The sequence below is a fragment of the Malaclemys terrapin genome, chromosome 1, assembly GCF_027887155.1.
Source record: "Malaclemys terrapin pileata isolate rMalTer1 chromosome 1, rMalTer1.hap1, whole genome shotgun sequence".
In the NCBI taxonomy this organism is placed as follows: Eukaryota; Metazoa; Chordata; order Testudines; family Emydidae; genus Malaclemys; species Malaclemys terrapin.
The window spans coordinates 143,202,618-143,230,583 of NC_071505.1; the positions used below are offsets into that span (position 1 = coordinate 143,202,618).

Sequence of the window (27,966 nt, forward strand, 5' to 3'; positions counted from 1 at the left end):
ACGGGGGCGGACCCATTGCCGAGGTGTCGGGACATATTATGGGCTGGAAGCGGGAGTGGGGAGGGGCCTGGCCAGGTTTTTTCCCCTTTAAGAGGTGGTGCCGGAGCCGGGGCCATTTTCCCTTCAGCGGCGGCAGCGAGAGCCGAGGAGCCGGGGGGCGAGCTGGGTGAGGCGAGGGGCAGAGACCGGACACGACCCCCAAATTGCTTTAAAGGGCAGGACGCGGGGGCTGCACCCCCTCATGGCGCCGACTCCAGTCCTGTCGTCGCCGCCGAGCCCCCCGGGAGCTGCCCTTCCCCGGGTCCCGGGGGCGCCGACCTCGGCCCGGCCGCCGTGCGTCCCTGCTGGGCACGGGGCAGCCGCGGTGCCTGGGACCCTCCTGCTTCGGAGCCGCCTCGCACCAGCGACCGGCCCGGCTCGCCCCCCTGCTGCCCCCGGGAATGGCCCCGCCCGCCGGGACTGGCCGAGCGCCCTGAGCCGCAGCTGCGCCCGCCCCCCGCGAGGGGCAGGGGTGGCCGCGTGCTGCTGGGCTCCCCCCGCGTGTGTGTGCGGGGGGGGGGGAGCAGGCTCGCCGGGAGCCCGCGCGGTGCATGCCACGGGATCGCGGTGCCTTTGTTTTCTCTGCGTGAAATCGGGGGGCCTCTGTCAGTCTCCCGGGGGCGTGGTGGGGCTTCTTGAACGGGCGTGTGTACATTGTCCTGCCCCGCCGGCTCCGTGAGGCGGGTGGGATGTGAATCCTCCGGGTACTAAAAAGGCTTTTTTTTTTTTCGGTGGGGACCCTAAATGCACGTCTCGAATATGGGAAATGTTCGGGGGGGCTGCGATGCTGGTCTCTCGCACCGCTAGGGTTTTGTCTTCGTTGGAGTATTTACTTCATGAATTGATCGCCAGTTCAAGACAGCGAACACTTTGTTTGTGAAGGCGAGTTTGGCTGTTCCCCAAACACTTGTTCCATGCTGCACCCGCTTGTCGCTCAGCCATGGCTGGCTCCCTAGAGATGTAAACCACCAAAGTTTGGGGAGCGTCAAGAGTAGCTTTGACAAAGGTTTTAACGATCTAGAATTAAATTGCGACCAGTTACCTAAAAGTCACAAAACTCCACTTAACTATACTCTACAGCACTGGTACCAGTCTGGCATCATATTGCAAGGGTTTGGACGCTGTTACCATCAGACCGCCATTTGGTGGCCCTTTGCATGAAATGAATTCATGACACAGTTTAATTCCCAGTAGCTACAACACCACCCTCATCAGGACCCTAAACTAGTGCCTAGTCTCAGCATTTCCATGCTTCCCTACTCAGCCCTTATGTCAGGGGCTGCACATTTCTAAGTTCACTACAGATGTGCATTGGGCAGGACTATTGCATGGGAATGTGGGTTCATGATGATTATCATAGTTAACTTTTTTTGCATTTTTAACAACATACTGGTCTGACTGGCAGGAAGGAGACAAAGCTGCAGAAGCTGTCTGAGCCCAAGTACCCCGATTTGGAGGACATGGCATCGGGCATTGGATCCCCATCACTTTGTTCTGCTGGCAGTGATGATGAGGAGATGGAAATCCTGCTGAATAATAGCATCCCTCAGCACCCAGGTATAGATGGCATTGTAGGATGGCTGTGACTAGCAGTATGTAAAAGGGAGTGGTAGTGGGGCTGTTCTATTGAATGGGTGCTGCATGTAAAATACAATGTGCAGGGAGAAGTTTTGTTTCATTAGGAGCCCAGGTGATTAGAATATTTGGGTCTCTTTATTGTGTCCTTTTTAAAAGCTGTGGTCCGCACACTATAGTGAGGTAGAACTGGATTTATTCCAAACTAGTGCAGGTTGTTGGAGGTCCTTGGGGCAGGGAATCTGGTTTTAATGGGGCATCTGAGTGCCTGCAAGGTATATGTACCATGGCTGGGAGCAGGAACAGTATGTAAGAGGGCAAGGTGTCTGGCTTCCTCTCATCCATCTGGGAGCTCAGACCTGCTGACAGTCCAGAGGAAACTGCCTTGGGCTATTGCATGACCCACTTTCTGTCTTCACCACACCCTACTCTCCAAGCTTCCCATGGATCATTCTACGCTGTTCACCTTAGCCCTGTTCTTGTGTTTTGTATCAGTAGCTTTATTACCTGTGCAGTTCTCTTAGTACAGCAGTTCTCAACCAGGAGTCCGGGGCCCCAGGGGGCTGTGAGCAGGTTTCAGGGGGTCTGCCAAGCAAGGCTGGTATTAAGACTTGCCCAGGGCAGAAAGTTGAAGCCCCGCTGTGTGGGGCAGAAGTCCTAGGGCCCTGAGTCCTGCCCCCTGGGCTGAAGCTGAAGCCTGATCAACTTAACTTTGCGGGGCCCCTTGTGGCATGGGGCTCCTGGCAATTGCCCTGCTTATTACCCCTAATGCGGGTCCGGACTTCTATATGCAGAAAAATGGTGGTTGTGGCATGGGTGGGCCATGGAGGTTTTTATAGCCTGTTGGGGAGGCCTCAGAAAGAAAAATGTTGAGAATCCTTCCCTTAATATTTTCCTCTTCAGGCCTCATACCTGATTTTCACTATAACTGCAGTGTCTGTGTGGAGAATGGGAATGAAGTTAGAGCTTTGGAGATTGAGAGTCAACTCTCAAGTTCTATTCCCAGTTCTATTGCTGACTTGTATGGATGTACAACTCATTTTGCCACTCTGTAAAATAGGAGTTCTAGAAAGGAGCTCTAGAATCACCCCCCCACCACCACTTAGACTCCCTGTCCTAGTCACTTAAGTCAGTTGGTTCTCAACCAGGGGTATGCGTACCCTTAGGGTAGACAGAGGTCTTCCATGGGGTATGGCAGCTCACCTAGATATTTGCCTAGATTTACAGCCGGCTACATAAAAAGCACAAGCAAAATCAGTTACGAACTAAAATTTCACACAGACTTGTTCGTGCTGCTCTATATACTAGACACTGAAATGTAAGTACAATATTTATATTCCAGCTGATTTATTTTATATGTATATGGTAAAATGAGAAAGTCAGCAATTTTTCAGTACTAGTGTGCTATGACATTTTTGTATTTTCATGTCTGATTTTGTAAGCATGTAGTTTTTAAGTGAGGTGAAACTTGGGGGTACATAAGACAAATCATACCCCTGAAAGGGGTACAGTAGTCGGGAAAGGTTGAGAGCCACTGACTTAAGTCACTGGGAATTTAAGAGCTTCAGGAAATGTACTGGGTGAAATCGAGGCGGGGGGGGGGGGGCAGGCTGACAGAGCCCTAAAATCAGAACTGGTTGGAAGGGAAGGATATGGTACCTGTCCTGGTAGATAAGATACAGGCAAATATTGCTGGAAGGGGATATATTTGTGTCCATTGTGAATATGGACCCCATCCCGAGCACATTCCCCTGTGCCCCTTGTTCTCTGGTGGCTGCATCTGCTGTGAGCTGTGGCTTCTCCCATCCTGCCTCGCTTCTGTGGTCAGGAGGCCATTTTCCCCTGGAGGGAGAATGAGTAACTCTCACTCTAATGGGTGGGGTGGTTGGGGACGGGAGAGAGGGTGAATGGTTGGGCTGCTGTGGATCCAGTCACAAAGGAAAGGGCTGTCTGGTTGTCCATTCCTCTCTGGGCTTTGTGTGGGAAGGAGGGGGAAAGAACACAGATGGGAGTGTGTTTTTGTGGGTGGGGGAGAGTTGGCATGCATTACAACAGTGAGGGACTGAGCGTGCTGACTGTGGTGCCGGAAAGCTATGCTTGTGGGCTGGCTGCTGAGGCAGGGATCTGGTGAGTGAGTTGCCCTGAACAGAAGCTGCCCAGGTGGGAGGGGAAGAGCAAGTTGCAACTGACTGTTTTGTTCCTTGCTTGCCACCATAGGGCCCCTGTGCTGTAGAGGTTTCTTCTGGGGACCCTGGGATAGAGCCCATGCCCTCATCCCTGATCAGCTGGTTCTCTTGAGCTTTCTGCTACACTCTCACGCTGCCTATTCCAAAGACCAGCTGGGGGCTTCTTGTCTTGCTCTTTTCCTCCCTTACCAATTAGGACTGCTCACATCTCTGACTGCTGATTCCTCTGCATGTGGCCAGTAATTCCTAACTCCATTTTTGCTATGCTTGCTGGGCTAAGGAAATTCCTAACCTGTTAAATAACATGTGTGGCTTTGCTTGGAGAAGGAGCAGTGGGCTAACTAGGGTAGATAGTGATGTGGGAGGTATGGGGGTCTAAGGGCTTTTGATTTTGCCCTCTTCAGTATGGTATGATCAGTCTGTTACTGGACACTGTTAGACAGGGCTAAGATGAATGTGTGGGTTTGAATGTGTGTACCAAGGAGTTGAAGCAGTTGAGTTGTGTGGGGAGTTGGGGTATGCTGTGATGCAGCACTCCTGGATTGTGTAGCATGGCCCAGAGGGCATGATGGTGGTGCTTTGGTATATATCAGTGCTTCCTAATTCTTCTGCTCTCCCCTACCTACGCATCCCCCTCCAGAGCCTGAAGAAGAGCCAGAGGAAGAGCTGCTATCAGAGGCTGAAACTCCCAAAATCAAGAAGAAAAAGAAGCCCAAGAAGCTGAAGGAACCAAAAGTGCCCAAACTTAGCAAGCGCCAGAAAAAGGAGGTGAGGAATGGAGGGCTGAGTGTGAGGGGATATTCTGCCATGGAACAGGCTCTGAAGACTGGGCACATAGGCAGTCATTTCTGTTACTGCCTCAGGCTGTGCAGTGACCCCTAGTTTGAGCCCCCTGGAGTGTGGGGGAAGGTGTTGAGTACTTCTCTCAGGTCTCTTCTCACAGCTGCCTGACCTTCTCTCTTCCCCCTTTCCTCCAGCTAGGGGACAGCTCTGGTGAGGGGAATGAGTTTGTGGAGGAGGAAGAGGAGGTGCTGCACTCAGACAGTGAGGGCAGTGACTACACCCCTGGGAGGAAGAAGAAGAAGAAATTAGGGCCCAAGAAAGAAAAGAAAAACAAAGCCAAGCGCAAGGAGGAGGAGGAGGAAGAAGAGGAAGATGATGACTCAAAGGTGAGAGGTTGCCCCATTGCCCCACTCTGTCTCCTAGATCTGACCTGGAGAGACCATCACATTGCTCCCTTACAATGGCACATGGGGGCTGTCCTGCTTGTTCTTCCCTCTGTCCTCTAGACTTGGCCCATATGGGCCATATTCCCAAATTACTTTCCCCTCATCCCTAGACCTTGAGGGGGAATCCCCTGACCCAGAGTTGTCATTTCCCTTCTCCTCTTCCCCTCCCCCCCCGCCCCGCCCTCCAGACCGATGGGCTCGCCTGCAGTATATAGAGGCTAAACCCCTTTTCATTGTGTCTGGTCACTCTGGCACCCTTTGCATAGGAACCCAAATCATCTGCTCAGCTCCTGGAAGACTGGGGTATGGAGGACATTGATCATATCTTCACAGAGGAGGATTACCGCACTCTCACCAACTACAAGGCTTTCAGCCAGTTTGTCAGGTAAGTTTTGGGCCTCTGGAGCAGAAGGGAAACAGGACAAAATATCCTTGTTCCCTGGACCTCAAAGCATTTTAGACACTAAATGGCCACCATTTGGTGACAGTTACCCCCAGGGCAAGGGGAATGGAGACAACAATAAAGTGATTGGTCCCATGGTTTTGCTGTTGGTTGTAAAGCTGGGACACAAGTCCATATCTTCAGGCCCCCTTCTGCTCTAATGTAGACATCATTCCTCTCCCAGAGCCAGAAATATTTCCCTCCTCAGGAGGATGGCAGCAGCTAGTAACCCTGGGGTTAGGCTGGATTGTAGTTCTTGGGATGGGGGGGATCCAGTATCCATGTCCGTTCAGTAACACTCCCTCTTTGCCCCCACACAGGCCACTCATAGCTGCCAAGAATCCTAAGATAGCTGTCTCAAAGATGATGATGGTGCTGGGGGCCAAGTGGCGGGAGTTCAGCACTAACAACCCCTTCAAAGGCAGTTCAGGGGCCTCTGTGGCAGCTGCAGCGGCTGCGGCTGTGGCTGTGGTAGAGAGCATGGTGGCCAACGTGGATGCTGTCCTTCCCCAGCCCCCTGCTGATGTGCCACTACGTAAGGCCAAGACCAAGGAGGGCAAAGGTGAGATGAAAAACCAGGATGAGAGGTGGAATGTGGTAGCTAGAGAATGGTGATCCTCTATCTCACAATCTCCCTTACTCATAGGGCCTAATGCCCGGCGGAAGCCCAAGGCCAGTCCTCGTGTTCCTGACATCAAGAAACCCAAAACCAAGAAGGTGGCTCCTCTGAAAATCAAACTGGGAGGATTTAGCTCCAAGCGTAAGAGATCATCAGTGAGTTGACTGTTCTTCCCTTTTCTCCCCATTGGGGATACTGATAAACTGATGATACCAGGAACTTGCAGTTGACCAGTGCCACGCTTCCCAACATGCAATGCATGAGGATGGTCCAAGGATGCAGGAGGCTGGTAAACCATAGCTGCTTGACTCACCATACTTTCTTCCTGCATTCCCTAGAGTGAAGATGAGGATCTGGATGTGGAATCAGATTTTGATGATGCTAGCATCAATAGCTACTCTGTTTCAGATGGATCCACTAGCCGCAGCAGCCGCAGCCGCAAGAAACTGAAGGCTGGAAAAAGGAAAAAGAAAGGTATCCAAGTACAGTGCTCAGCTTCGGATGAAGCACAACTAAGGGGATCGGGGGGAGATGTGAGAATTGTCTGCTGTTAGTGTCTAAGGACTCAATTCTCCTGTCTAGGGGTTTAGTTTAGAGAGAGCTCAGGGTGGAAGAACTATTGGAATGGGGTAAGACCCCTGAAAGGGAAGGTAACTTGTGAGTCTGACCCACAGTTAGCACTGAAGAGTTTAATTCCTGAGGAAGGGACTGAGAAGCAATCCTGCCTGGGGTCCCATAGGTAGAATAAGACATGAAGGGACTTATACAATTATTGCAGTTGGCAACAGCTGCTTTTCTGCCCTGTCCTTGGTTTCTGTTTCCACTCACCTTGACTGTTGTGGAGCAAGAGCTGCCTGCCCCTGCCTTTTTTTGTCTGGATCTGGAGCAATGTCTCTATTCCTATGTAGCCTTTTGGTGTGGCAGGGTATCCCCACTGCTGCAGGAAGGAATTCTACCAGTGCCAATGGCTTCCAATGATGTGTAACTGTCACCACCACCCTCTCCAGGTGAGGACGACTCCACAGTTCCTGTGGATGGCTATGAGACAGATCACCAGGACTACTGTGAGGTGTGTCAGCAGGGAGGAGAAATCATCCTGTGTGACACCTGTCCCCGTGCCTACCACATGGTCTGCCTGGACCCAGACATGGAGAAAGCCCCAGAGGGCAAATGGAGCTGCCCACACTGTGTGAGTACAAGATTTTATACACCCAAGGGAAGAACCATGGAGGAAGGGGGTTCTGTACTCCCTGTTTCTGCAGAAGGCTAAGTTGAAAAGATGATGGGAGGCTGGGGGCATCAGGAAGATGGGGGTTTTGTATACCCTGGGCTAATAGTTTTCTTCTCTGCTGTAGGAGAAGGAGGGGATCCAGTGGGAGGCAAAGGAGGATAACTCTGAAGGCGAGGAGATCCTGGAGGATGTTGTGGGAGACCCTGAGGAGGAGGATGATCACCACATGGAGTTCTGCCGGGTCTGCAAGGATGGAGGGGAACTGCTCTGCTGTGATGCCTGTCCCTCTTCCTACCACATTCACTGTCTAAATCCCCCACTGCCAGAGATTCCTAATGGGGAATGGCTATGCCCTCGCTGCACTGTGAGTCTCTGCTACCCCCCTTTGACCCACCTCCATAGGGAGTGGTATCCCTCTCTGTCTCAGGGATGTGTAGCTCCCTCAGGGATGTAACTGCTCTTCTAGCTTGCCCATTTCTTTCTGTCTTTATTTGTTTGGGGCCTTTCTCCTCCAGCCTTACAGTGCCTCATAGCTTGGTTACCTTATTTAGACTTCAGAAAGGGGCTCTGTGGTCATGGGTCCCAGTGTTGGGCAGACTTATACTACCATGTGCAAAATGGTTCCATGGACATGGCTCCAGGGACCTGAGGCTCCAACTTTCCTGGACCCCTGAACATGTCTGAGAACAAAGGCTATGGTTTAAACTATTCAATCCTAAAGTGTTAGAGCTGACAAAAATTGTTCATTTAGCTAAGTTCATTATCAGTAGGGCATAGGTGCTGGAACTGGGGGTGCTGCAGCACCCCCTGGCTTGAAATGGTTTCCATTATATACAGGCTTTATAGTTTGGTTCAATGGCTCTCAGCACCCCCACTATACAAATTGTTCCAGCACCCTGCAGTGGGGTGTGAATTATCTATGTGGGCTGCAGATTTGGTGGCATATGCAGAGGCCTCACATTCCAGAACAGAGCTGGGATAGACTGCCACAAGATATCACTAAGAAAATAATTTAAAAGGGGTTTAAATGTATATGTGGCTATTGAGAACATCCACAGTGAGAAATATAAAAGTTCTCCTGCTTCAGTGCATATTCCAACATCTGACCGGTTAGGAAGAAACTTCCTTTGTGTCGTTTTTTCCATAATTGTCCTCTAGCCATCTGGCAGGATACTGGACTAAGTGGACCCTGGGATGATCCAGTCCAGTAGTTTGTTTTCCATATAGAATCTATATGGATTTGTATGGCTCTAAGACATCTCCCGCAAGAATCAGCGGGAGGGCCGGACCTGTCCCCCCGCCTGCCCCAGGAACATTGCACTTTGCTAAGGGCTCCTCTGTCCTAGAATCATAGAATCTCAGGGTTGGAAGGGACCTCAGGAGGTCATCTAGTCCAACCCCCTGCTCAAAGCAGGACCAACTCCCAACTAAATCATCCCAGCCAGGGCTTTGTCAAGCCGGGCCTTAAAAACCTTTAAAGAAGGAGATTTCACCATCTCCCTAGGTAACCCATTCCAGTGCTTCACCACCCTCCGAGAGGAAAAACTTTTTCCTAATATCCAACCTAAACCTCCCCCACTGCAACTTGAGACCATTACTCCTTGTTCTGTCATCTGGTACCACTGAAAACAGTCTAAATCCATCCTCTTTGGAACCCCCTTTCAGGTAGTTGAAAGCAGCTATCAAATCCCCCCTCATTCTTCTCTTCTGCAGACTAAAACAATCCCAGTTCCCTCAGTCTCTCCTCATAAGTCATGTGTTCCAGCCCCCTAATCATTTTTGTTGCCCTCTGCTGGAATCTTTCCAATTTTTCCACATCCTTCTTGTAGTGTGGGGCCCAAAACTGGACACAGTACTCCAGATGAGGCCTCACCAATGTCGAATAGAGGGGAAAGATCACGTCCCTTGATCTGCTGGCAGTGCCCCTACTTATACAGCCCAAAATGCTGTTAGCTGCCTTGGCAACAAGGGCACACTCTCTCCTCATCCAGCTTCTTGTCCACTGTAACCCCTAAGTCCTTTTCTGCAGCACTGCTGCCTAGCCATTCAGTCCCTAGTCTGTAGCAGTGCATGGGATTCTTCTGTCCTAAGTGCAGGACTCTGCGCTTGTCCTTGTTGAACCTCATCAGGTTTCTTTTGGCCCAATCCTCTAGTTTGTCTAGGTCCCTCTGTATCTTGTCTCTACCCTCCAGCGTATCTACCACTCCTCCCAGTTTCGTGTCATCTGCACACTTGCTGAGGGTGCAGTCCACGCCATCCTCCAGATCATTAATGAAGATATTGGGGGGGGAAGCCCCAGGACTGACCCTTGGGGCACGCCGCTTGATACCGGCTGCCAACTAGACATGGAGCCATTGATCACTACCCATTGTCCTGGAAAAATGACAAATTGGCAAAAGTTCAGAAAAATGCTGGGGGGAAGTTGGGGTTGTTTGTATTAAATTCTGGCATAACCACCTCTGTCTCACTTCTCCAGTGCCCATCTCTGAAGGGGAAGGTGCAGAAGATCTTGATCTGGAAGTGGGGCCAGCCCCCACTACCCACACCAGTGCCCCGACCAGCTGATGCAGACCCTAACACTCCCTCCCCCAAACCCCTGGAGGGCCGGCCTGAGCGGCAGTTCTTCGTCAAATGGCAGGGCATGTCCTATTGGCACTGTTCATGGGTGTCTGAGCTGCAGGTTAGTGGGCTCTTGGCTTGCCTAGGGAGTGGACCACTACCTTTGTGTGGTGGGAGGGATGTGTGATGCCACTCTAACCATATATGTCTGTTCTGGCTCCAGCTGGAGCTGCACTGCCAAGTGATGTTCCGAAATTACCAACGCAAGAATGATATGGATGAGCCACCCTCAGGGGACTTTGGTGGTGAGGAGGAGAAGAGCCGCAAGCGAAAGAACAAGGACCCCAAGTTTGCTGAGATGGAGGAGCGCTTCTATCGCTATGGGATCAAGCCTGAGTGGATGATGATCCACCGGATCCTCAACCACAGGTGAGGGAGGGAGCAAGGATTTGTCACAGCAAGATCCAGTGGATTCCAGCCTACAGAGATAGTGGGGAGGGGGGGCTTTCTCAAGAGTGTCAAGCATGACTAAGGGAACGGAATAGGATCCACTGAATTCTCCATCACGGGAGGGGAGGACCTATTGTGATAAGATCCATTGAGACCCTAACCACAAATATTGGTCACGCTTGGCAGAAAGAAGGTGGATCATCCACTATAGATAAAGGCAGGGTTCCTTTTATGATGGGATCAACTGGATCCTTTTTTGTAGGAAAGGGTGGGATTGGAGATTTGATTTCAATTATGCTGGGGATTATGGACATAGCTGCTCTCTTACCCCTACCCCTTCTGTTTCCTACCTTCCTTCCTTCCCCCATGTGCAAGGGGTGGGCTGGGTGAAAGCTGGTTCCCACGCTTGAGATTTATTGTTCTCTCTCTGCAGTGTGGATAAGAAGGGGAATGTCCACTATCTGATTAAATGGAGGGACCTGCCCTATGACCAGGCCTCCTGGGAGAGTGAGGATGTGGAGGTGCAGGACTATGACCTCTACAAACAGGCCTACTGGAATCACAGGTAAGGAGGTGGGGTGGGGGATCTTCCTGAACTGCAGGATTGGTAGGATGAAGGGGATCAAGGAATCCTTCTGCCCCTACTGACTCCTTTTCCTTAAAGCAGTGGCCCTGTGCCTGCCTTGCAGTGTGTTTCAGGGTTGGCTTGTCTCTTGGCCACTTTGGATGATTATCCTCCTTGCTATTTGCAGCCCCTCCTCATTTGGTGTCTCCTGCAAATTCCATTCAACTCACATAGCCCCACCCACACCCAAAGAATATCTTTATACAGGGAGCTGATGAGAGGTGAAGAGGGTCGGCCTGGCAAGAAGATAAAGAAGGTGAAGATGCGGAAGCTGGAAAGACCCCCAGACACACCCACGGTGGATGTAAGTTACTGCTCCCTGTTAGGGAGGCGAGTGGGTTCTGGGATGTGTGGGATACCTGCATCTACAGGGGAAGAGTGTGAAGCATGTTTCTTTCACTCCCACTAGTGATGCCAGCTGGTGCATCTGACTCTTACACATCAGTAAATTACTAAGCTGAAGGCAGAAGGATACGGTCTCCAGAGAGCCCCCTTATTGGGTTAAAGGGGAAGGGAAGAGGATACAGAACCTTCAAACTTAGTTTTACCTTGCCATTTAGGGAGGGGACTGGCTGACTTGTCATAGGGAGGGTTTGGTTTCCAAAGTTGAGCTCTTCAGATGGGATGCCATTCAGGGCCAGTTGAGACACATGGCATGGGGGCTTGTCCTGCCACTGTCTCAACTGTGCCTGAACTAGGGAGGCATAAGCTGGAGCCCAGTGCATAGGAAACAGAAGTCTTGGTGGCTGATTTTTGTCTGATTGGTGCAAAGGGACTCAACATTTTTCTCCTTCTACTATAGCCAACGGTGAAGTATGACCGGCAGCCAGAGTACCTTGATGTAACAGGAGGGACATTGCACCCCTATCAGCTGGAGGGGCTGAACTGGTTGCGCTTCTCCTGGGCCCAGGGCACAGACACAATCTTGGCTGATGAAATGGGGCTGGGCAAGACAGTGCAGACAGCTGTGTTCCTGTACTCTCTGTACAAAGAGGTGAGGAGCAAAAGTGGCTGAGGATATGCACATATCTGTGGGAATGCTCTCTTGCCCTGGTGGGATGCAGTTCTGTAACATTCCTGATGACTCTGTCCCCAGGGCCACTCAAAGGGACCCTTTCTGGTGAGTGCCCCACTCTCCACAATTATCAACTGGGAGCGGGAGTTTGAGATGTGGGCTCCAGACATGTATGTGGTGACCTACGTTGGGGACAAGGACAGCCGGGCCATCATCCGGGAGAACGAGTTCTCCTTTGAGGACAATGCCATACGTGGGGGCAAGAAGGCATCCAGGATGAAGGTAAAGAGCCTGAAATTGATTCCAGTTAAGCCCCAGTTACAGCACGCTGGCTCACTTCTAAGAGTTGAGAATTCAGGAATATGAGGACTTCAGCCTCTAGAAACCTGGTTCTGATCTGGGCCGTGAAAGTGGTTGCTAATTGAGGGCTGGTAGGCAATCCTCTGTGAAATAAGTTCTCCATCAGATTCCTGGTAGGACAGGTGCTGCTCGTGTTGTAGACATTTCCACTCCAAGTTCAGTAGTAAATAAGGGAGGTTGTGACTAGGGCTTCCTGGATCTGTCATTGACTCACTGTGTGACCTTAAGCAAGTCCCTTCTCTCTGCCTCCATTTCCCCATCTGTGAGGTGGATGACACTGACCTTACTTTGTAAAGGAATTTGAGATCTATAGCACTAGATAAGAGCGAAATAGGAAACTCAGAGACTGAAGCTCTGACTCCATGTAGAGCCATTGAAAGGGCCAGTTCCTCTGACATTCGTGCAACCTGACTGAAAATTCCCCCTCTCCCCCCCACTTGCCCCCTTTCCCTGATAAAGAACCTTCCTTACCACAGCTGTTAGTTTCTGCAGCATTCCAGCTTTCCCAGTAAATAACCTCTTGAACATTCTAATTGAAAAGAGCCTTTAAACTGACTGCTTGCCTTGCCAAGCCTACAGACAGGCAGCTTGGTAGGGGTGATGTTGCTGCTCAAAGCTTCCACAGCGGTATAGGGAAGCTTGGATTCCTCTGCTTTCACTGTGAGTGGCAGTGAAAATGAGAACCATGCTGACAGCTACTTCTCCTCCATGAAGCTCCAGGCAGCATTGAAACAATTTCAACTAATCAGAGTTGTATGGAATGGATTTAGTTCTCTGGCCATATCATTCTCACCCCGCCCCTCCAAGTTCTTCTTTAGTAATTGTCCATTTCCCTAGCATTCTCCTTCCCTCTCTTCACCCATTTCTAAACAGTAGACTCTTCTGGAATGAGGCCTGGCCTCCTTAAACATTAACTTGTGGAGGAGAATCCTGTATCTAACTGACCATGGCTGCTAAGGAGGTAAAATGGATTTGTCCAAGTTGGAACTACCTCAGTGCCTGATATTAACACCTTGACTCTTGAAGCCTTGAATGATAGCGAATGGTCAGGGCAGCCTGATGCAGAGGCAGGTCCTCCTCTTGCTGCTTTGGCCTGGGGCTGTACCTATACTTCCCTGTTCCCCTATGGCTAAACTCTCTCATTTTTCCTTGCAGAAGGAAGCATCTGTGAAGTTCCATGTGCTGCTCACCTCCTATGAACTGATCACAATTGATATGGCCATTCTGGGTTCCATTGACTGGGCCTGTCTTATTGTGGATGAAGCTCACCGGCTCAAGAACAATCAATCTAAGGTACAAAAGGAGTTCTGGAGTGATGGCAGGAGGTTGAAGGGGGTGGAATTATAGGCTTTTTGTTTTTTAAGGCCAGACCATTGTTTTAGCCTAATCTCCTGCATAATAAAAGCCAGAGAATGTCACCCAGTAATTCCTGATCAAGCCCATGTTCTCAGATGAGCTGCGTAATGTCTTAGGGTACCTCTTCACTACCCGCCGTATTGGCGGGTAGCAATCGATTTATCCGGGATCGATATATCGCGTCTCGTTAAGACGTGATATATCGATCCCCGAACGCGCTCACCGTCGACTCCGGAACTCCACCAGAGTGAGCGGCGGTAGCGCAGTCAACGGGGGAGCCGTGTGGACCCCAGGTAATTTGATCCAAGATATTTTGACTTCAGCTACGCTATTCGTAGACCAGCCCTTAGACATCCAATGTAGACCAGCCCTTAGACATCCAATCTTGATTTAAGGACTTCATGTGATAAAAGAATCTAACACAGGGGTGGCCAAACTACAGCCCTCGAGCCACACCACGTGGCTCGGCCCCACTCTGGCCAGGGTGCTGGGTCAGGGGCTGCACAATGTGACTTAGCCCTACTCTGGCCTGGGCGTAGGGTTGGGAGTGGCACCACGCGGCTCCCGGAAGCCGCAGCATGGTCCCACTGTGGCTCCTATGCGCTCCAATGGATGGGGCAGCGTGCAGAGCTGCCTGGCCATGCCTCCGCCTAGGAGCCAGAGAAGGGACATGCTGCTGCTTCCGGGAGCTGGTTGAGGGAAGTGCTGCTCAGAGCCTGCACTCCCTGAGCCTCTCCCCCTGCCCCAGCCCTGAGTCCCCCTCCTGCGCTCCAAACACCTCAATCCCAGCCCAGAGCACCCTCCTACACCCCAAACTCCTCATCCCCAGCTGCACCCCAGAGCCTGCACCCCAACCCCAATTTTGTAAGCATTTATGGCCTGCCATACAATTTCTATTCCCCGATGTGGCCCTCGGACCAAAAAGTTTGCCCACCCCGATCTAACACATACCTTGCAAGATGTTCTCACGGGCTCATTGTTCAAAAATTCGTGCCTTATTTCCAGTATGAATTAGCTAGCTTTGACTTATAGCCATTGGATCTTACGTCTTTGACTCTTTATATTTATAGCCATTGGATCTTACGTCTTTGACTCTTTATATTTATAGCCATTGGATCTTACGTCTTTGACTCTTTATATATAATATAAAAAAAAAAAAGCCCTCTCCTATTGGAAATCTTCTCCTTTTATGTAGGTTCTTATAGATCATGATCAAGTCACCTCTTTACCTCTCAGCTAAACTAAATAGATTTAGCTTCAAAGGCTTTCCTTGTAAGGCTGGGTTTTTCAACCCTTGTAGGTGTCCTCTGAATGCTTTCCAATTTTTCAACATCTCTTTTGAAGTGTGAACACTACTTCAATGACATTTTCATCAATGTTGCATATAGAAGTATTACTAGCTTGCCCACATCTGTTAAATATTCCTGTTCATACAAAGGATCATGTTAGTCCTCTTAGTCACTGCATTTCACTGGGAAGCTGGTTTATTATTCACCATGACCTCCAAATCTTTATTGGTTATACTTATAGGATGGGGGACTGTTCTTTATTCCTACATGTATGACCTTCCCTTTGGGTATATTAAAATGCATGTTTGTGCCCAGTTTACCAAGCAAGCCAGGTTGTTCTGTATGAATGATGTTCCCATGATTTACAACCCCACCAAACTGTCATCTACAAACTTAATCAGCAATTTCATATTTTCTCCCAGACAATAAAGCTATTAAATAATTGTAAACCAACAACAGATCCCTGTGGGATTCAAAAGAAATCCCCATTAGAATGACACCCTACTAACTACATTTAGAGATCTGTTTTAGACTGTTTCTGATCCATTTCAGATGGGCTACATTGACTTGTTATACTTCTAACTTTTTAATCAGTGCTATGTAGTACTAAGTGAAAGTATACTGTGTGAACAGTTACCTTTGTCAACTAAACTTAATCTCAAAGTATCAAGTCTGTCTGACATTATTTTTCATAGAACCATGTTGACTGGCATAAATACTTGTTTAATTTGGAGTACCATATCAGCATTCCCATGTTTTTGCCTGGGACTGATTGTTGGGATAACCAGTCTGTTAGCTGGGTCAACCCATTTTTACTGCTTATACATACTAGCACAACCTTAATGTTTTCCCCCCCAGTTCTCTGGAACTTCCCTAGTATTCACAATTAATTAAAAATTGCCAGTAATAGATCTACTTGGCCAGGTCTCTTACTCTTTGAAAGGGAGGGAGGCTGAAGGATGGTAGGACTCTTGAACTGGAGGAGGTAGAGTGGATATGTCAGTCTGGAGAAGGCTGGTTGGCTGGAAGGGTCTGCAGTTCAAGACACATAAAGGAAATGTGCAGCATCTGATTTGTAGGAACTTGCTGCAGCAGGGTCTCGCTCAGGCGGGTCTGAGGACTGAGTATTAGGCAATGTGTGAATGAGATCAGCCTCTGTAAAGACACTAGCCAGGAGGTCCAGTACGTAGGACTCTTGCACAAACTGTCCCTGTAATCTAAGATGAGCCCTGGCTTGAAGGGTTGATTCTGGAAGGAAATTTCCTCCATGGCACAGTATCTTGTGTTGGGAAGGGGGACCAGCAGACTACCTGGATGAGTCCATTGACTCCCTTCCTTTCTTTTCTTCCCCAGTTTTTCCGGGTGTTGAATGGATATTCCCTCCAGCACAAGCTACTGCTCACAGGAACCCCTCTGCAAAACAACCTAGAAGAACTGTTCCACCTGCTCAACTTCCTGACACCTGAGAGATTCCAGTATGTCTTGTAATGCAGGCCCAGACTGAGTCTGCTTCCTTGTTTCCTTTCCCCACCCTATTTGTCTCCCCATGGACCTGCATCTTCTGCCCTGAGTGCTTGTTTCTCCTGCAGTAACTTGGAAGGCTTCCTGGAAGAATTTGCAGACATTGCCAAGGAGGATCAGATCAAGAAGCTGCATGATATGCTGGGCCCACACATGCTGAGGCGCCTCAAGGCTGATGTTTTCAAGAACATGCCCTCCAAGACAGAACTCATCGTCCGGGTGGAGCTGAGCCCCATGCAGAAGTGAGCATGGGAGGGTGGAGGAGCTACTTGAGACCAACTTATGCCTTCTCTAGGTCCATATGCTTTGGACATGCTAGGTGGGATCAAGAATTCTTGCTGCTGCTGCCAGGGAGAAATAATCTTACACACTCATGTAGGAGATGGAGAGATAATGACTGACCATTGGCAGAGTATAGGTAGCGCTAGTAGGGAAGAATTGCCCAGGTAGTGCCAGGAGCTGGACTGATGCTAGCTGGTGGGGGGGTTTATCTGCCCTTTTTATGATGGGGGCTTAGTGACTCAGATTCTCTCTTCACAGGAAATACTATAAATACATTTTGACAAGGAACTTTGAGGCACTGAATGCACGAGGTGGTGGCAACCAAGTCTCCCTGCTCAATGTGGTCATGGATCTGAAGAAATGTTGTAATCACCCCTACCTCTTTCCTGTTGCTGCTATGGTATGTTCTAGCCCCTCAATCCTCCTCTGAGCAAGGCCCCTTACCCCTCACCCTCACTTGGGGGTGAGCCTGAACTTCCTTGCACCTGGAGCAGCTATCCTTCCCCTTAATTTGGGCTTGAAATGTTTGTAGGCCCTTCCTTCATTTCCCTCTGCAGCCCCTGCCAAGTGGCAAGCAGAGGGAGTCTCCCTGCAGGGGCCACGAGAGGTAGGGAGGGGAAGATGCAATGAGGGAAAGGGGTGGAAAGAGAAAAATGGAATGGGAGTCAAACAGCAAGATACCAGTGCACAAAGGATGATGGTGCTGAGCACCACCATGGCGTGTGAGTCCAAGATCTACGGGAAAACGTGCCCCCTCTTCAATTCCTCCCCCAGGAAGCTCCAAAGATGCCAAATGGGATGTATGATGGTAGTGCCCTGATCCGAGCATCTGGGAAATTGCTGCTGCTCCAGAAGATGTTGAAGAACCTCAAGGAAGGAGGCCACAGGGTGCTCATCTTCTCACAGGTAATGGGGCAGTGCCTTCCAGAGGCTGGGGACCCTGTGTGTGAGAGAGGCAGCAATCCAGTTTGGTATCTTCCTACTCAGCTTTATCTCCTTGTTCCCAGATGACTAAAATGTTGGATCTCTTGGAGGATTTTCTGGAACATGAAGGGTACAAATATGAGCGGATTGATGGTGGGATCACAGGGAACATGCGCCAGGAGGCCATTGATCGCTTCAATGGTATGGAACCCTATACACCCCACAGAAAACGAGAACCCTCCCTCACCTCACAGATGCTTGGGGCCCCACATCTGCTGCTAATCCTTAGTGCTGATCTGCAGCACATCCTGCTATGCCATTCCTAGGCCTCTGGGTTGACACTGCCTCCCTGCATGAGGGGCTGGATGTGATGAGTCTGTGGAGTTGAATCTAATGCACATGCTCTTCCCCATCCCCTTCGCTCTCCTCCTGAAGCTCCTGGTGCTCAGCAGTTCTGCTTCCTGCTTTCCACTCGAGCTGGAGGGCTCGGTATCAACCTGGCTACAGCAGACACGGTGATCATCTATGATTCAGACTGGAATCCACACAATGACATCCAGGTAAGGCTGTAGGATTGCACTAGAGTCACTAATGGTAATAGGTGACTCTTAGAAATGAGGGGGTCGAAAGAGAGAGTGGAGGGAGGGGAGAGAAGGAAGCATATATGTGGTCAGGCAGGGGAGGGGGAAACTCCACTGTGGAGAAAGAAAGCACTAAGTGGAGAGGGGGTGGCTGGAAATGATTTGGCAGTGAAGGCTGCTCCCAAGGGGTAACCTGCAGGAAATGGAAGGGGAGAGTGAAAGATCCCAGGAAGATCAGGGCTATGTAAACAAGGTCAGATGGGTGAAGCAGTATAGTATTTGGTTTTGGGGTTGTTCTGAACACACCATCTTCCCCTCAGGCTTTCAGCCGTGCACACAGGATTGGACAGAACAAGAAAGTGATGATTTACCGTTTTGTGACACGGGCTTCAGTAGAGGAACGTATCACTCAGGTGGCGAAGAAGAAGATGATGCTAACACATCTGGTGGTGAGGCCAGGGTTGGGCTCCAAGACGGGCTCCATGTCCAAGCAGGAGCTTGATGACATCCTGAAGTTTGGGACTGAGGAGCTCTTCAAGGATGAGGCCACTGAGGGTGGTGAGTGCCTGGGTGTTGTCTAATGCACTGTTTTTCAAACTTTTTTCCCGGGGACCCAGTTGAAGAAAATTCTTGATGCCTGTGACCCAACATAACTGGGGATGAGCAGTTTGGGGTGTGGGAGGTGCTCACCTCTGGGGCAGAGGGTTGGAGTGAGGGCTGTTGGGTGGGGCCAGGAATGAGGGGTTCAGGGTTTAGGAGAGGACTCTGGGCTGGGGCAAGGGGTTGGGATGTGGGCCCGGGGCTGGGGATGAGGGGGTTGGGGTGCAGGAAGGACTCCGGGTTTGAGGGTAGCTCAGGGCAGGGGATTGGGACACGGGGTTGGGGTGTGAACTTATCTCCGGTGGTTCCTGGTCAGCAGCATAGCCGGGATGCAGAGGCAGGCTTCCTGGCTGTCCTGGCACTGTGGACCGTGCTGCACCCTGGAAGTGGCCAGCAGCAGTTCCAGCTCCTGGGCGAAGCCGTGCATGCAGCTCTCGCCCACAGGCACTGCATCACCTCTCTTTCTTCCCCCTTCTCCCGCCCCCCTCCCCCCCGCTCACATGGGCTGGTGCTCGGGGCAGGGGCAGTGCATGGAGTTCCATGGCCCCCCTGCATAGAAACTGGACCTGCTGCTGGCCGCTTCCAGGGCGCAGCAAGGTGTTGAAACAGGTAGGCACTAGCCTGCCTTAGCTGGGCAGCACCACCGATGGGACTTTTAACATCCCGGTTGATGGTGCTGCCCAAAGCCGCTAGGATTCCTGGGTGCTGAGCAAGGCAACCCAGTGCCTTGCATGCCATGACCCAGTACTGGGTCGCAACCTAAACTTTGAAAAACACTGGTCTAGGGGATGCTGGCCAAGGGATGGGAGTGGGAATATTCTCTTCCCCCCCCTCCCCCCCCCCCCCCCCCCCCGCTGCAGCCAAGTGAATGGCAGGAGGGCTGAATGCTGCCTCGTGGAGAGGCCTTGCGTGGCACTCTCCCAAAAGCCCCTTGAGTCTCAACACCAACTGACCGTGCTCCTCTCTTTCAGGTGATAGCAAAGAGGGTGAGGACAGCAGTGTCATCCACTACGATGACAAAGCAATTGAGCGACTACTGGACCGAAATCAGGATGAGACTGAAGACACAGAGCTGCAGGGCATGAATGAGTATCTCAGCTCCTTCAAGGTGGCCCAGTATGTGGTACGGGAAGAAGAGATGGGGGTGAGTATCTTGCTTCTCCTGTTCCAGGGTGCAGGAGTTAAACAGGAACAGATGTGACTAGGGTGTAGACATCTGAAAGTGGTGGGGATGGGTGAGCAGCAGGTATCTGCCCCTGTGGGGATGGGGGTTTTGAATGCATGGCTATTCTCTTATCCCTCTGTCCCTGGAGCAGGAGGAGGAGGAAGTGGAGCGGGAGATCATAAAACAAGAAGAGTCAGTGGACCCTGATTACTGGGAAAAGTTGCTGCGTCACCACTATGAGCAGCAGCAGGAGGACCTGGCTAGGAACCTGGGCAAGGGTAAACGTATCCGCAAGCAGGTCAACTACAATGATGGCTCTCAGGAGGACAGAGGTACAGAAGGGACACCCACAGGGATTTTTTGTGGGGATGGGGAGAACAGGACCTGTAAGGATAGGGTCTGTCAGGCTCTCACGCTTTTTTTTTTCTCCTTCTCCAGATTGGCAGGATGACCAGTCAGATAACCAGTCGGATTATTCAGTGGCCTCTGAGGAAGGCGATGAGGATTTTGATGAGAGATCTGAAGGTAGATGCCCCAGGAGCCTGGGCAATATTCTCTCTGGGAGGAGGCAGTCAGGACACCTTGGCTTGGGAGCTTGGTGCTCCAGTCCTTCTCCATGTAACGTAGGATGTCCTGAGTGAATGTTCTCACTATGCTAGGTTGTGTACCTCTTACCTGCTTGTCTGTCTTCCAGCTGCTCGCCGGCCCAGTCGCAAAGGCCTGAGAAATGACAAAGATAAGCCCCTGCCTCCCCTTCTTGCCCGTGTGGGAGGGAACATTGAAGTAAGTGGTACCCTGGAAAGGGCCTTTGAGTCCATGTGTTTGTGCCTGGGGCTCTCACTATACCTGTCCTTCCTTTTTCCAGGTGCTGGGCTTCAATGCCCGCCAGCGCAAAGCCTTCCTTAATGCCATTATGCGCTATGGGATGCCACCCCAGGATGCCTTCACCACCCAGTGGCTTGTCCGGGACCTGCGTGGCAAGTCTGAGAAGGAGTTCAAGTGAGTCTGCATTGGGCAAGGGATGGGAGGTGGTGGCATCTGAACCCACTGGGAAAGGGTGAGAATAGTAGCAGAGGGCTCAAGCGGTAAAAGGGGCTGCATGCTGCAGGGGCAAGAAGCCTGTTTGGGGAGGCTGAGGAGGAATAACAGAAGGGGAAACTGAACCAAGGGAAAGGAGCTCAGGAACTGTCCCAGAGTATTTACGGGTCTGAGCCAGGAGACTGTTGCTTGGGTCACTGGGGACTAGGAGCCCCAGGGCATCTTTTTCCACATGTTGTTGGACCTTTAAGGCTGATCTAATACTGCTACAGGGCCTATGTCTCGCTGTTCATGCGTCACCTATGTGAGCCGGGAGCAGATGGTGCAGAGACCTTCGCAGATGGGGTCCCACGGGAGGGGCTGTCCCGCCAGCATGTCCTCACCCGCATTGGAGTCATGTCACTCATACGCAAAAAGGTGGGTTCTTAGTGGAGCAATGCTGAACTCTCCCTCCACCACACATCATCCCTTTCTCCTCAGAGGTCCTCTTATCACAGAAGCCCTGAGCTCTTGTATGCAGTGGACAAACCAGTGGCTGCTCTCTTCCTCTCCCACCCATCTTTGGGGACTCCCCAGCCTGTGATGTCTTGAGATCCCCATCTACCCTGCTTAGAGGGGCAGCTTAGTGTGATCTCTCCCATGACATGTCTGTTTCTCCACTTCCCCTGCCAGGTGCAGGAATTTGAGCATGTGAATGGGCGCTGGAGTATGCCAGAACTAGCAGAGATAGAGGAGAACAAGAAGCTTTTGCAGCCGGGCTCGCCCTCCCCCAAAACCCCCACACCCTCCACGCCAGGGGACACGCAGCCTAACACACCTGCCCCTGCACCTCCACTTGGTGAGAGCCTTCCCCTTGCATTGCCCCGTGTCCTGCCCCTACCAGTGCTGTTCCCCTCACCAGAGCTGTGGTGGGGAGGACCTGGGGGCGGACGCAGATCAACCTGCCTCTCAGGTTAGGAGGGCTGCCCCCAAAAGATGTGCATGCCCTTAAAGGCAAGAGAGAACATTGCCTTTCCCTGGGTGTGCTGGGGCCAACAGGCAATTCCTGCAGCTGTCCTGTGGGGTCTGAGGACTTTGGTCCCATTGTGGTTCAAGTTGGGTTGGAGGTCCACTTTGTGGGAGCTAAGGGAAAGGTGCACCAAATTGCAATGAAGGTCAGAACTTACTGATGGTCTCTATTTTTATTTTTTTATTTATATACAAATATGCTGGTCTTGGGTGTGGGAGGCACAGAAGAGGGTGTGAAGGTGGAAGAAGGAGCCAGTACCAGGGAGCAAGGGGAGCCCATGGAGTCTGAGAAGGAACCCAACCTAGCTTCTGCTGAAGGAGAGGTCCCAATGGAGGTGAGTTAGTAGGTGCTTGTTTGTTTCATACTGTTACAGATATCTCCTTCTTCTTCTGCTGTGCCCATTGTTGTTGTGGTGTTGTCCTGTCCCGTACTCCTCCCCTGCCTGCCTGGGACAGAGCTAGACTCTGGGGATTCCTAAGAAGAATGCATCTCCTTGTTAACACTCTGTAGAGGTATGAAGGAGCCCTATTTTGTGCTCTGACACTCTGTTCTCCCACAGCTACCCTCTGTGTGGAACACTTTCACCCTGCCTTCAGCTTCTGCTGGTGGGTGGGGTTTCACAGGCTTTGTCCATACGCTGCTCCTCCTTGAGTTAACAGGGTTTCTCTCATCAGCAGTGTGCCCAGCCTGTGGAGACACCCCCACAAGAGGCAAAGTCCCCAATGAACCCCCCAGAAGCAGAGGAGAAAAAGCCTGAGGAACCAGAGGTGAAGGAGGAGCCAATGGAAATGGAAAGCAAAGGTATTAGTGGAGGTTGTTGGAAGCCCAGAACTGTGTGCAGGACCCCAGTTAGTCTCTGTACAGCTCTGGAAACATGCTGTCCTCTTTTGGTCAGGGTGAGGCTTTAAACATAAATGTGATTGGGGAAACAGACCAGATTTTAGACTGAACAGTTAAACCCTCTGTAGCTACCAGATTTGATCTCATGGCTTCTATTCCCTTTTTCTCATGCAGCTGATGTGGAGAAGATTGAAGATAGAGTGTCGTCTGAGCCCTCTGCTGAACCTCCGACTATCAACCTGGATGAGAAGGGTGAGTGTGGCAGAGTACTGCCAGCCCTCTTCATTCTCCACCTTCTAGAGGGGTACCTCATGAGTGCAGCTGCTGTGATACTCTACTTTTCTCTCTAATGGGTCCCTGTGTCTGCAGAGGAGAAGAAGGAAGATGACAAGAGGGATGTGGTGATGCTGCAGAATGGGGAGATGCTGAAGGACTCTCTTGATGAGAGGCACAAGAAGGCAGTGAAGCAGCGCTTCATGTTCAACATAGCTGATGGTGGCTTCACTGGTATGAGGGGCCTCAGTGCAGCTACACTTACTCTGCCACTGCTCATCTTAGTGAAATCCGTTTTGACTTTCTTTCTTTTCTCCCATTCTCAGAGTTGCATTCTCTATGGCAAAATGAAGAACGAGCAGCAACTGTCACCAAGAAAACCTACGAGATCTGGCACCGGCGCCATGACTATTGGCTCTTGGCTGGGATCATCAAGTATCCTTCCCCTGACAGAACACCCTTTTCCTTTCTGGGAGTCTGACCCATCCCCATAAAGGGGATCTTCCCAAGTGGTGACTGGAATATAGTTAGTGGGATAGCCTCATATTTACCCACCCCAACCAAGATCACAGCTCCATGTGGGGATCTTAACAGGGATACAGTGAGCAAGATAGTCTCATCTCTTCCATCTCCCTCACACCCAATGGGATACAATCCTATTTGCCTGGAATATGTGTTCCCTTGTTTTCATTACCTTTGTTTGCCTGAGCTCCTCTATCTCAGTCATGGCTATGCCCGCTGGCAGGACATTCAGAATGATCCACGTTATGCCATCCTCAATGAACCCTTCAAGGGTGAGATGAACAGGGGCAACTTCCTGGAGATCAAGAACAAGTTCCTGGCCAGGAGGTTCAAGGTGGGAGCTGCAGAAGGAAAATTGAGGGTGTCTGCCTCTCTGAGACTATTTCTGATGGATAAAGAGCATTGCTGTCTTTCATGCTTGTCCACTGTTCTATTCCCTGATTGCAGGAGAACCTATGAAGTGGATTGGGAGTGCTTTAGCATCAAAGGGGTGGGATGGTTTTTTTTAAAAAATTTCCCCCTCCCTTTCTCCACCCTCAAGCTCCTTGGTATTACAGCCCACTCAGGGTATGTCTAGACTAAGTTAAAATAATTTTAAAACATGTTTGAACACATTATAGAATTCTAGCGTAGATAGTGCATGTTGTAGTCACCCTACTACAGTAGGGTTCTAAAACAAGTTAACCAATGCTTCAATAAAACCATTTTTCTTCTAGCCTAGCCATGCCCTTGGAGACTACACAAGAACTGGTTTTGTTTTGTTTTATCAGCATGCTTGTTTTTCTGATTGAATTACTATGAAAACCTGTCCCAGACTGCTCTGCCTACTGGAAAGCAGGAAAATGGCCACTGTTCTCTTAGGACCATTTCTTCCTGGGGTTTAGGGGGAAGAAACAGCCTGAAGGTCCTTCAGGGAACACCCACTGTGAATTTGTTCTTGTGGTCTATTTGCTCCTTCAAGGGATAAAGAGGATAAAACCGTGACGGTACCTGAGGGAACAGTCCCTGAAAAAGTGAGCTATAGTTGCATGGAGGACAGGATGCTTAGGAGATGATTTTGTTCTGGGACAGGACTAGTTCTTTGTGCACCGTGTCTAACACAGTGGGAACCTGATCCTTGACTGGCATTTCTAGACACTACCCCCAATATAAATAAGAGCCTGAGAAATGGGGCTAAGGGAAGAAGCTGCAGTAGTTCAGGCCGGAGAAGATGGGGCAGGGATGTTGGCAGAAGGTAAATCTTAGGATCTGGGGGAGTAGGAAGGTGTGATTGGTAGGCTGCTCTGCAGGAAATAACTGGAGGAGGCATGGCAAGGCTCTCATGCTTATCCTTTCTCTCTCAGCTGCTGGAGCAGGCACTGGTGATTGAGGAGCAGCTGCGGCGAGCTGCCTATCTGAACATGTCGGAAGATCCATCACACCCGTCTATGGCCCTCAATACACGTTTTGCTGAGGTGGAGTGTCTGGCAGAGAGCCACCAGCACCTGTCCAAGGAGTCAATGGCTGGGAACAAGCCAGCCAATGCTGTTCTTCACAAAGGTGAGGCAGATCATGCTGAGCAAAGGTGGGCTTGTTTCGTGCCGCTATCCCCCCAACCTGTTTTCCCCCTGCCAGGGTGCCCCTTTCCCCTTCTCCTCCCCCTCTAAATCCACACCTCTTTCTCTTCCAGTTTTGAAGCAGCTGGAGGAGCTTCTGAGTGACATGAAGGCAGATGTGACTCGGCTGCCTGCCACCATTGCCCGCATCCCACCTGTGGCTGTGCGCCTCCAGATGTCTGAGCGCAACATCCTTAGTCGACTGGCCAACCGCAGCAGCGAACCTCCTCCCCCACCACCTCCCCAGCAGGTAAGCATCCTCCCTGCCCCCAGCCGGTAGAGATCCCTATCCCTCTTGGAGCTTAATCCACCCCACTCCAATCTGGTCGTTTATCGGGAGAGAGTGGGACCCATGGGGAGTGTCCCAGCTGGACGGATGCTGTCAGTAAGGGCTCCTAACACATGTTCTTTCACCCCACAGGTGGCCCAGCAGCAATGAGTCCCTGGCTTGGTACTGTTGGCTTCTTGACCAAGTTGAAATGATCCTTCTTCACACTCTACCCTTCCTCTGCCTGACGTTCCTGATCGGGTGCTGTTCCCCTTGGTGGACGTTGCTGCACAGGCCTCCCTGGGGGAGAGGAGACTCCTCCCTCTGCTGCCAGCCCACACAAGCAAGGAGTGTGCCGGGGCTAGAGGGGACATGATGGACTCTGTACATAGTGACTGGAGGCCACAGCGCCACGTCCTGTTACACAGAATCCTGGCTGCACTGCTCGCTGCCTCAGCCTGAAGTTCCACGGTTTTTGTTTTAATCTTATTTTGAGTTTGTTTACTGAGATGAGTGTACAGATGAGACCAAGCAAAAGCCAGGACAGAGACACAGCTACCTCCATCAAGATCGTTTTTAATACAAAAACTGACTGGACTTGTCCACTAATAAACAGCTAAAAAAGATGAAAAAAATCTTGATAAAACTGAAAAATAAAGGTTTCCTTGTATTTTATTCTGCTGTCTTTAGTAGCTGTGCCAAAAAGTTGTGGGGAGGAAATAGCAGGAGATAAACAAGCAATCTCTGGTGGAGTGCTGCTACTACTTTGCCCTTCTATGGCATGGCATGGGTCCCTGGTATCCTGTAGCATAAGCCTTGTTCTGTGCTCCAGAAAGACATAAAAATTGTCAGAACCTCATATGCATGCTGAGATGCTGCTACCTCCTTTCCAGCCCAATCTGTGATCAGTGCAGATCTGTGTCATTTACGTTACTGCTCAGGTAATGAGCTGTCAAAGGCTGGCTACTGGCTTGGGGTGCTCATGTCCCTGATTTCTGTGCCTTTACAAATGCTGAGCAGTTTAAGTGGTCTCTTAGCACAAGGGGTATGTCTATACTACAATTAAAAACCTGCAGCTGTTCTGTGCCAGATGACTCAGGCTAAGGGGCTGTATCATTGCAGTGTAGATAGTTGGGCTCTAGGAGCCTGCAAGGTGGTTGGAGCCCAAACTGAGACCCTGAGTCAGGTGTCCCATTGTAATGTAGACATACCCAAGTGATAGTAAGAAACATAGAGCGCTTTATAGCTACACCCAGTCTCTGATCTCTGGCTACTGTCTTCTCCCCCATATTGAGTCATGCTGCTAGGGCTACTGCTATCAGCACAGGCCTGGCCAGAGCTGCCTGCTTGGCTCTGCTTTTAACAGGGCCAGACTTAGGCTTGATAGTGCCCCACCTTGCCATTTTTGGAGCAGCGTGTGGTAATTTGTTCTGATCTGGCAAATAAATACGTAAGTGTGCACATTTACCCCCCTCCCCCCCACCCCCCCCAAAAAAAATTCTGGAGCAGTTGTTGGGACAAATCAGTGTTGCTATCTCATAACTTCTGTTAATCTTATTGTACACCTCTACCCTGATATAACTCTGTCCACGGGAGCCAAAAAATCTTACTGTGTTATAGGTGAAGCCACGTTGTATCGAACTTGCTGTGATGCATGGGAATGCGCAGCCCTGCCCTCCCTGGAGCATGCTTTACCGTGTTGTATCTGAATTTGTGTTATATCAGGCCGTGTTATATCGGGATAGAGGTGTATGTGATGTTTGGACAGAAGTGAATACAGCACACTCTCAACTGTCTAATAGTAAAGATTTTAGCTCTACACCCTGTTTAGAAAAATCTGAGCTTAAAGCTCCAAAAGGCATGTGTGAATGTAAAGGAGCTTAAGTCAATACAGGCTCCTGCAATGGTAGCCTAAGGCACGTTTGAACAAATGGGGTAAATCTATGCCATAGAGCCTCTGCCAGCAGAGCTAGAGCAGCTTAGCTGTGTTATGTAGCTGGAGCCTATGCTGCCACAACTTTCTGTGGATGTAAGTACATCACCTCCCCCAAACAGCTGGGTAAGTCAATAAAGCCTCTTCCCTTGACATGGCTGGGGTTAGCCTAGCTAGGCCAGCAGCGGGGGTTCTCTAGAGCCCTGCTTGACACCAATACTGCCCTAACTTTGCAGGGTAAACTAAGCCTGCAGCTTTTACGGCTGTCTGGTCTGACACATGGAATTATTCTGGAATCGCGGTTGCACTCCAGATTTACACCTACCTTACTCCGAAACGAGTCAAACAACCCCCACTGCGGTAAGGTGCTTTGCTTACGCCTCACTTCTCGGCTGGGGGAAGAAGGGGTGTGGGTGTGTTCGGGGGGCCGGCTGCCTAAT

At 50.6% G+C, this 27,966-nt stretch overlaps 1 protein-coding gene, 1 long non-coding RNA gene and 1 other non-coding gene across 4 annotated transcripts; 2 read left to right on the forward strand and 1 right to left on the reverse strand.

Moving 5' to 3' along the window:
* The first annotated feature begins 83 nt into the window (after window positions 1-83).
* Window positions 84-26,268, forward strand: CHD4 (chromodomain helicase DNA binding protein 4). Of its 2 annotated transcripts, none has more exons than XM_054042022.1 (40): window positions 84-166; window positions 1,445-1,596; window positions 4,441-4,568; window positions 4,778-4,969; window positions 5,296-5,414; window positions 5,792-6,033; window positions 6,118-6,245; window positions 6,429-6,564; window positions 7,098-7,279; window positions 7,446-7,685; window positions 9,798-10,001; window positions 10,104-10,309; window positions 10,764-10,895; window positions 11,163-11,259; window positions 11,758-11,949; window positions 12,052-12,252; window positions 13,486-13,623; window positions 16,329-16,450; window positions 16,565-16,738; window positions 17,037-17,178; window positions 17,553-17,684; window positions 17,786-17,903; window positions 18,138-18,262; window positions 18,604-18,841; window positions 19,855-20,027; window positions 20,200-20,380; window positions 20,487-20,573; window positions 20,743-20,831; window positions 20,914-21,047; window positions 21,359-21,503; window positions 21,759-21,924; window positions 22,320-22,429; window positions 22,770-22,896; window positions 23,110-23,187; window positions 23,305-23,442; window positions 23,535-23,643; window positions 23,932-24,064; window positions 25,074-25,269; window positions 25,400-25,575; window positions 25,747-26,268. In XM_054042022.1, the coding sequence occupies exons 2-40, from the start codon at window positions 1,500-1,502 to the stop codon at window positions 25,762-25,764; spliced, it is 5,745 nt and encodes a 1,914-aa protein (XP_053897997.1). In that variant the 5' UTR covers window positions 84-166; window positions 1,445-1,499; the 3' UTR covers window positions 25,765-26,268. The 2 variants fall into 2 exon arrangements, with proteins under 2 accessions (XP_053897997.1, XP_053898005.1); XM_054042030.1 differs by having other exon boundaries at window positions 22,773-22,896.
* LOC128830691 (small Cajal body-specific RNA 11) lies at window positions 21,952-22,094 on the forward strand. The gene has a single exon (XR_008443650.1). It is a non-coding gene; the product is annotated as a small Cajal body-specific RNA 11 (non-coding RNA).
* LOC128844362 (uncharacterized) lies at window positions 26,150-27,917 on the reverse strand. The gene is made up of 2 exons (XR_008446466.1): window positions 27,852-27,917; window positions 26,150-26,414 (listed from the first exon to the last, which is right to left on the reverse strand). It is a non-coding gene; the product is annotated as an uncharacterized LOC128844362 (long non-coding RNA).
* Window positions 27,918-27,966: the final 49 nt, after the last annotated feature.

Excerpts from the sequence above, each read along its gene's own strand:
- CHD4 (XM_054042022.1), top strand. The coding sequence starts at position 1,500 with ATGGCATCGGGCATTGGATCCCCATCACTTTGTTCTGCTGGCAGTGAT. Across the intron at positions 7,686-9,797 it reads GGCTATGCCCTCGCTGCACT|TGCCCATCTCTGAAGGGGAA; the intron begins GTGAGTCTCTGC and ends TCACTTCTCCAG. Across the intron at positions 17,685-17,785 it reads GGGTGCTCATCTTCTCACAG|ATGACTAAAATGTTGGATCT; the intron begins GTAATGGGGCAG and ends CCTTGTTCCCAG.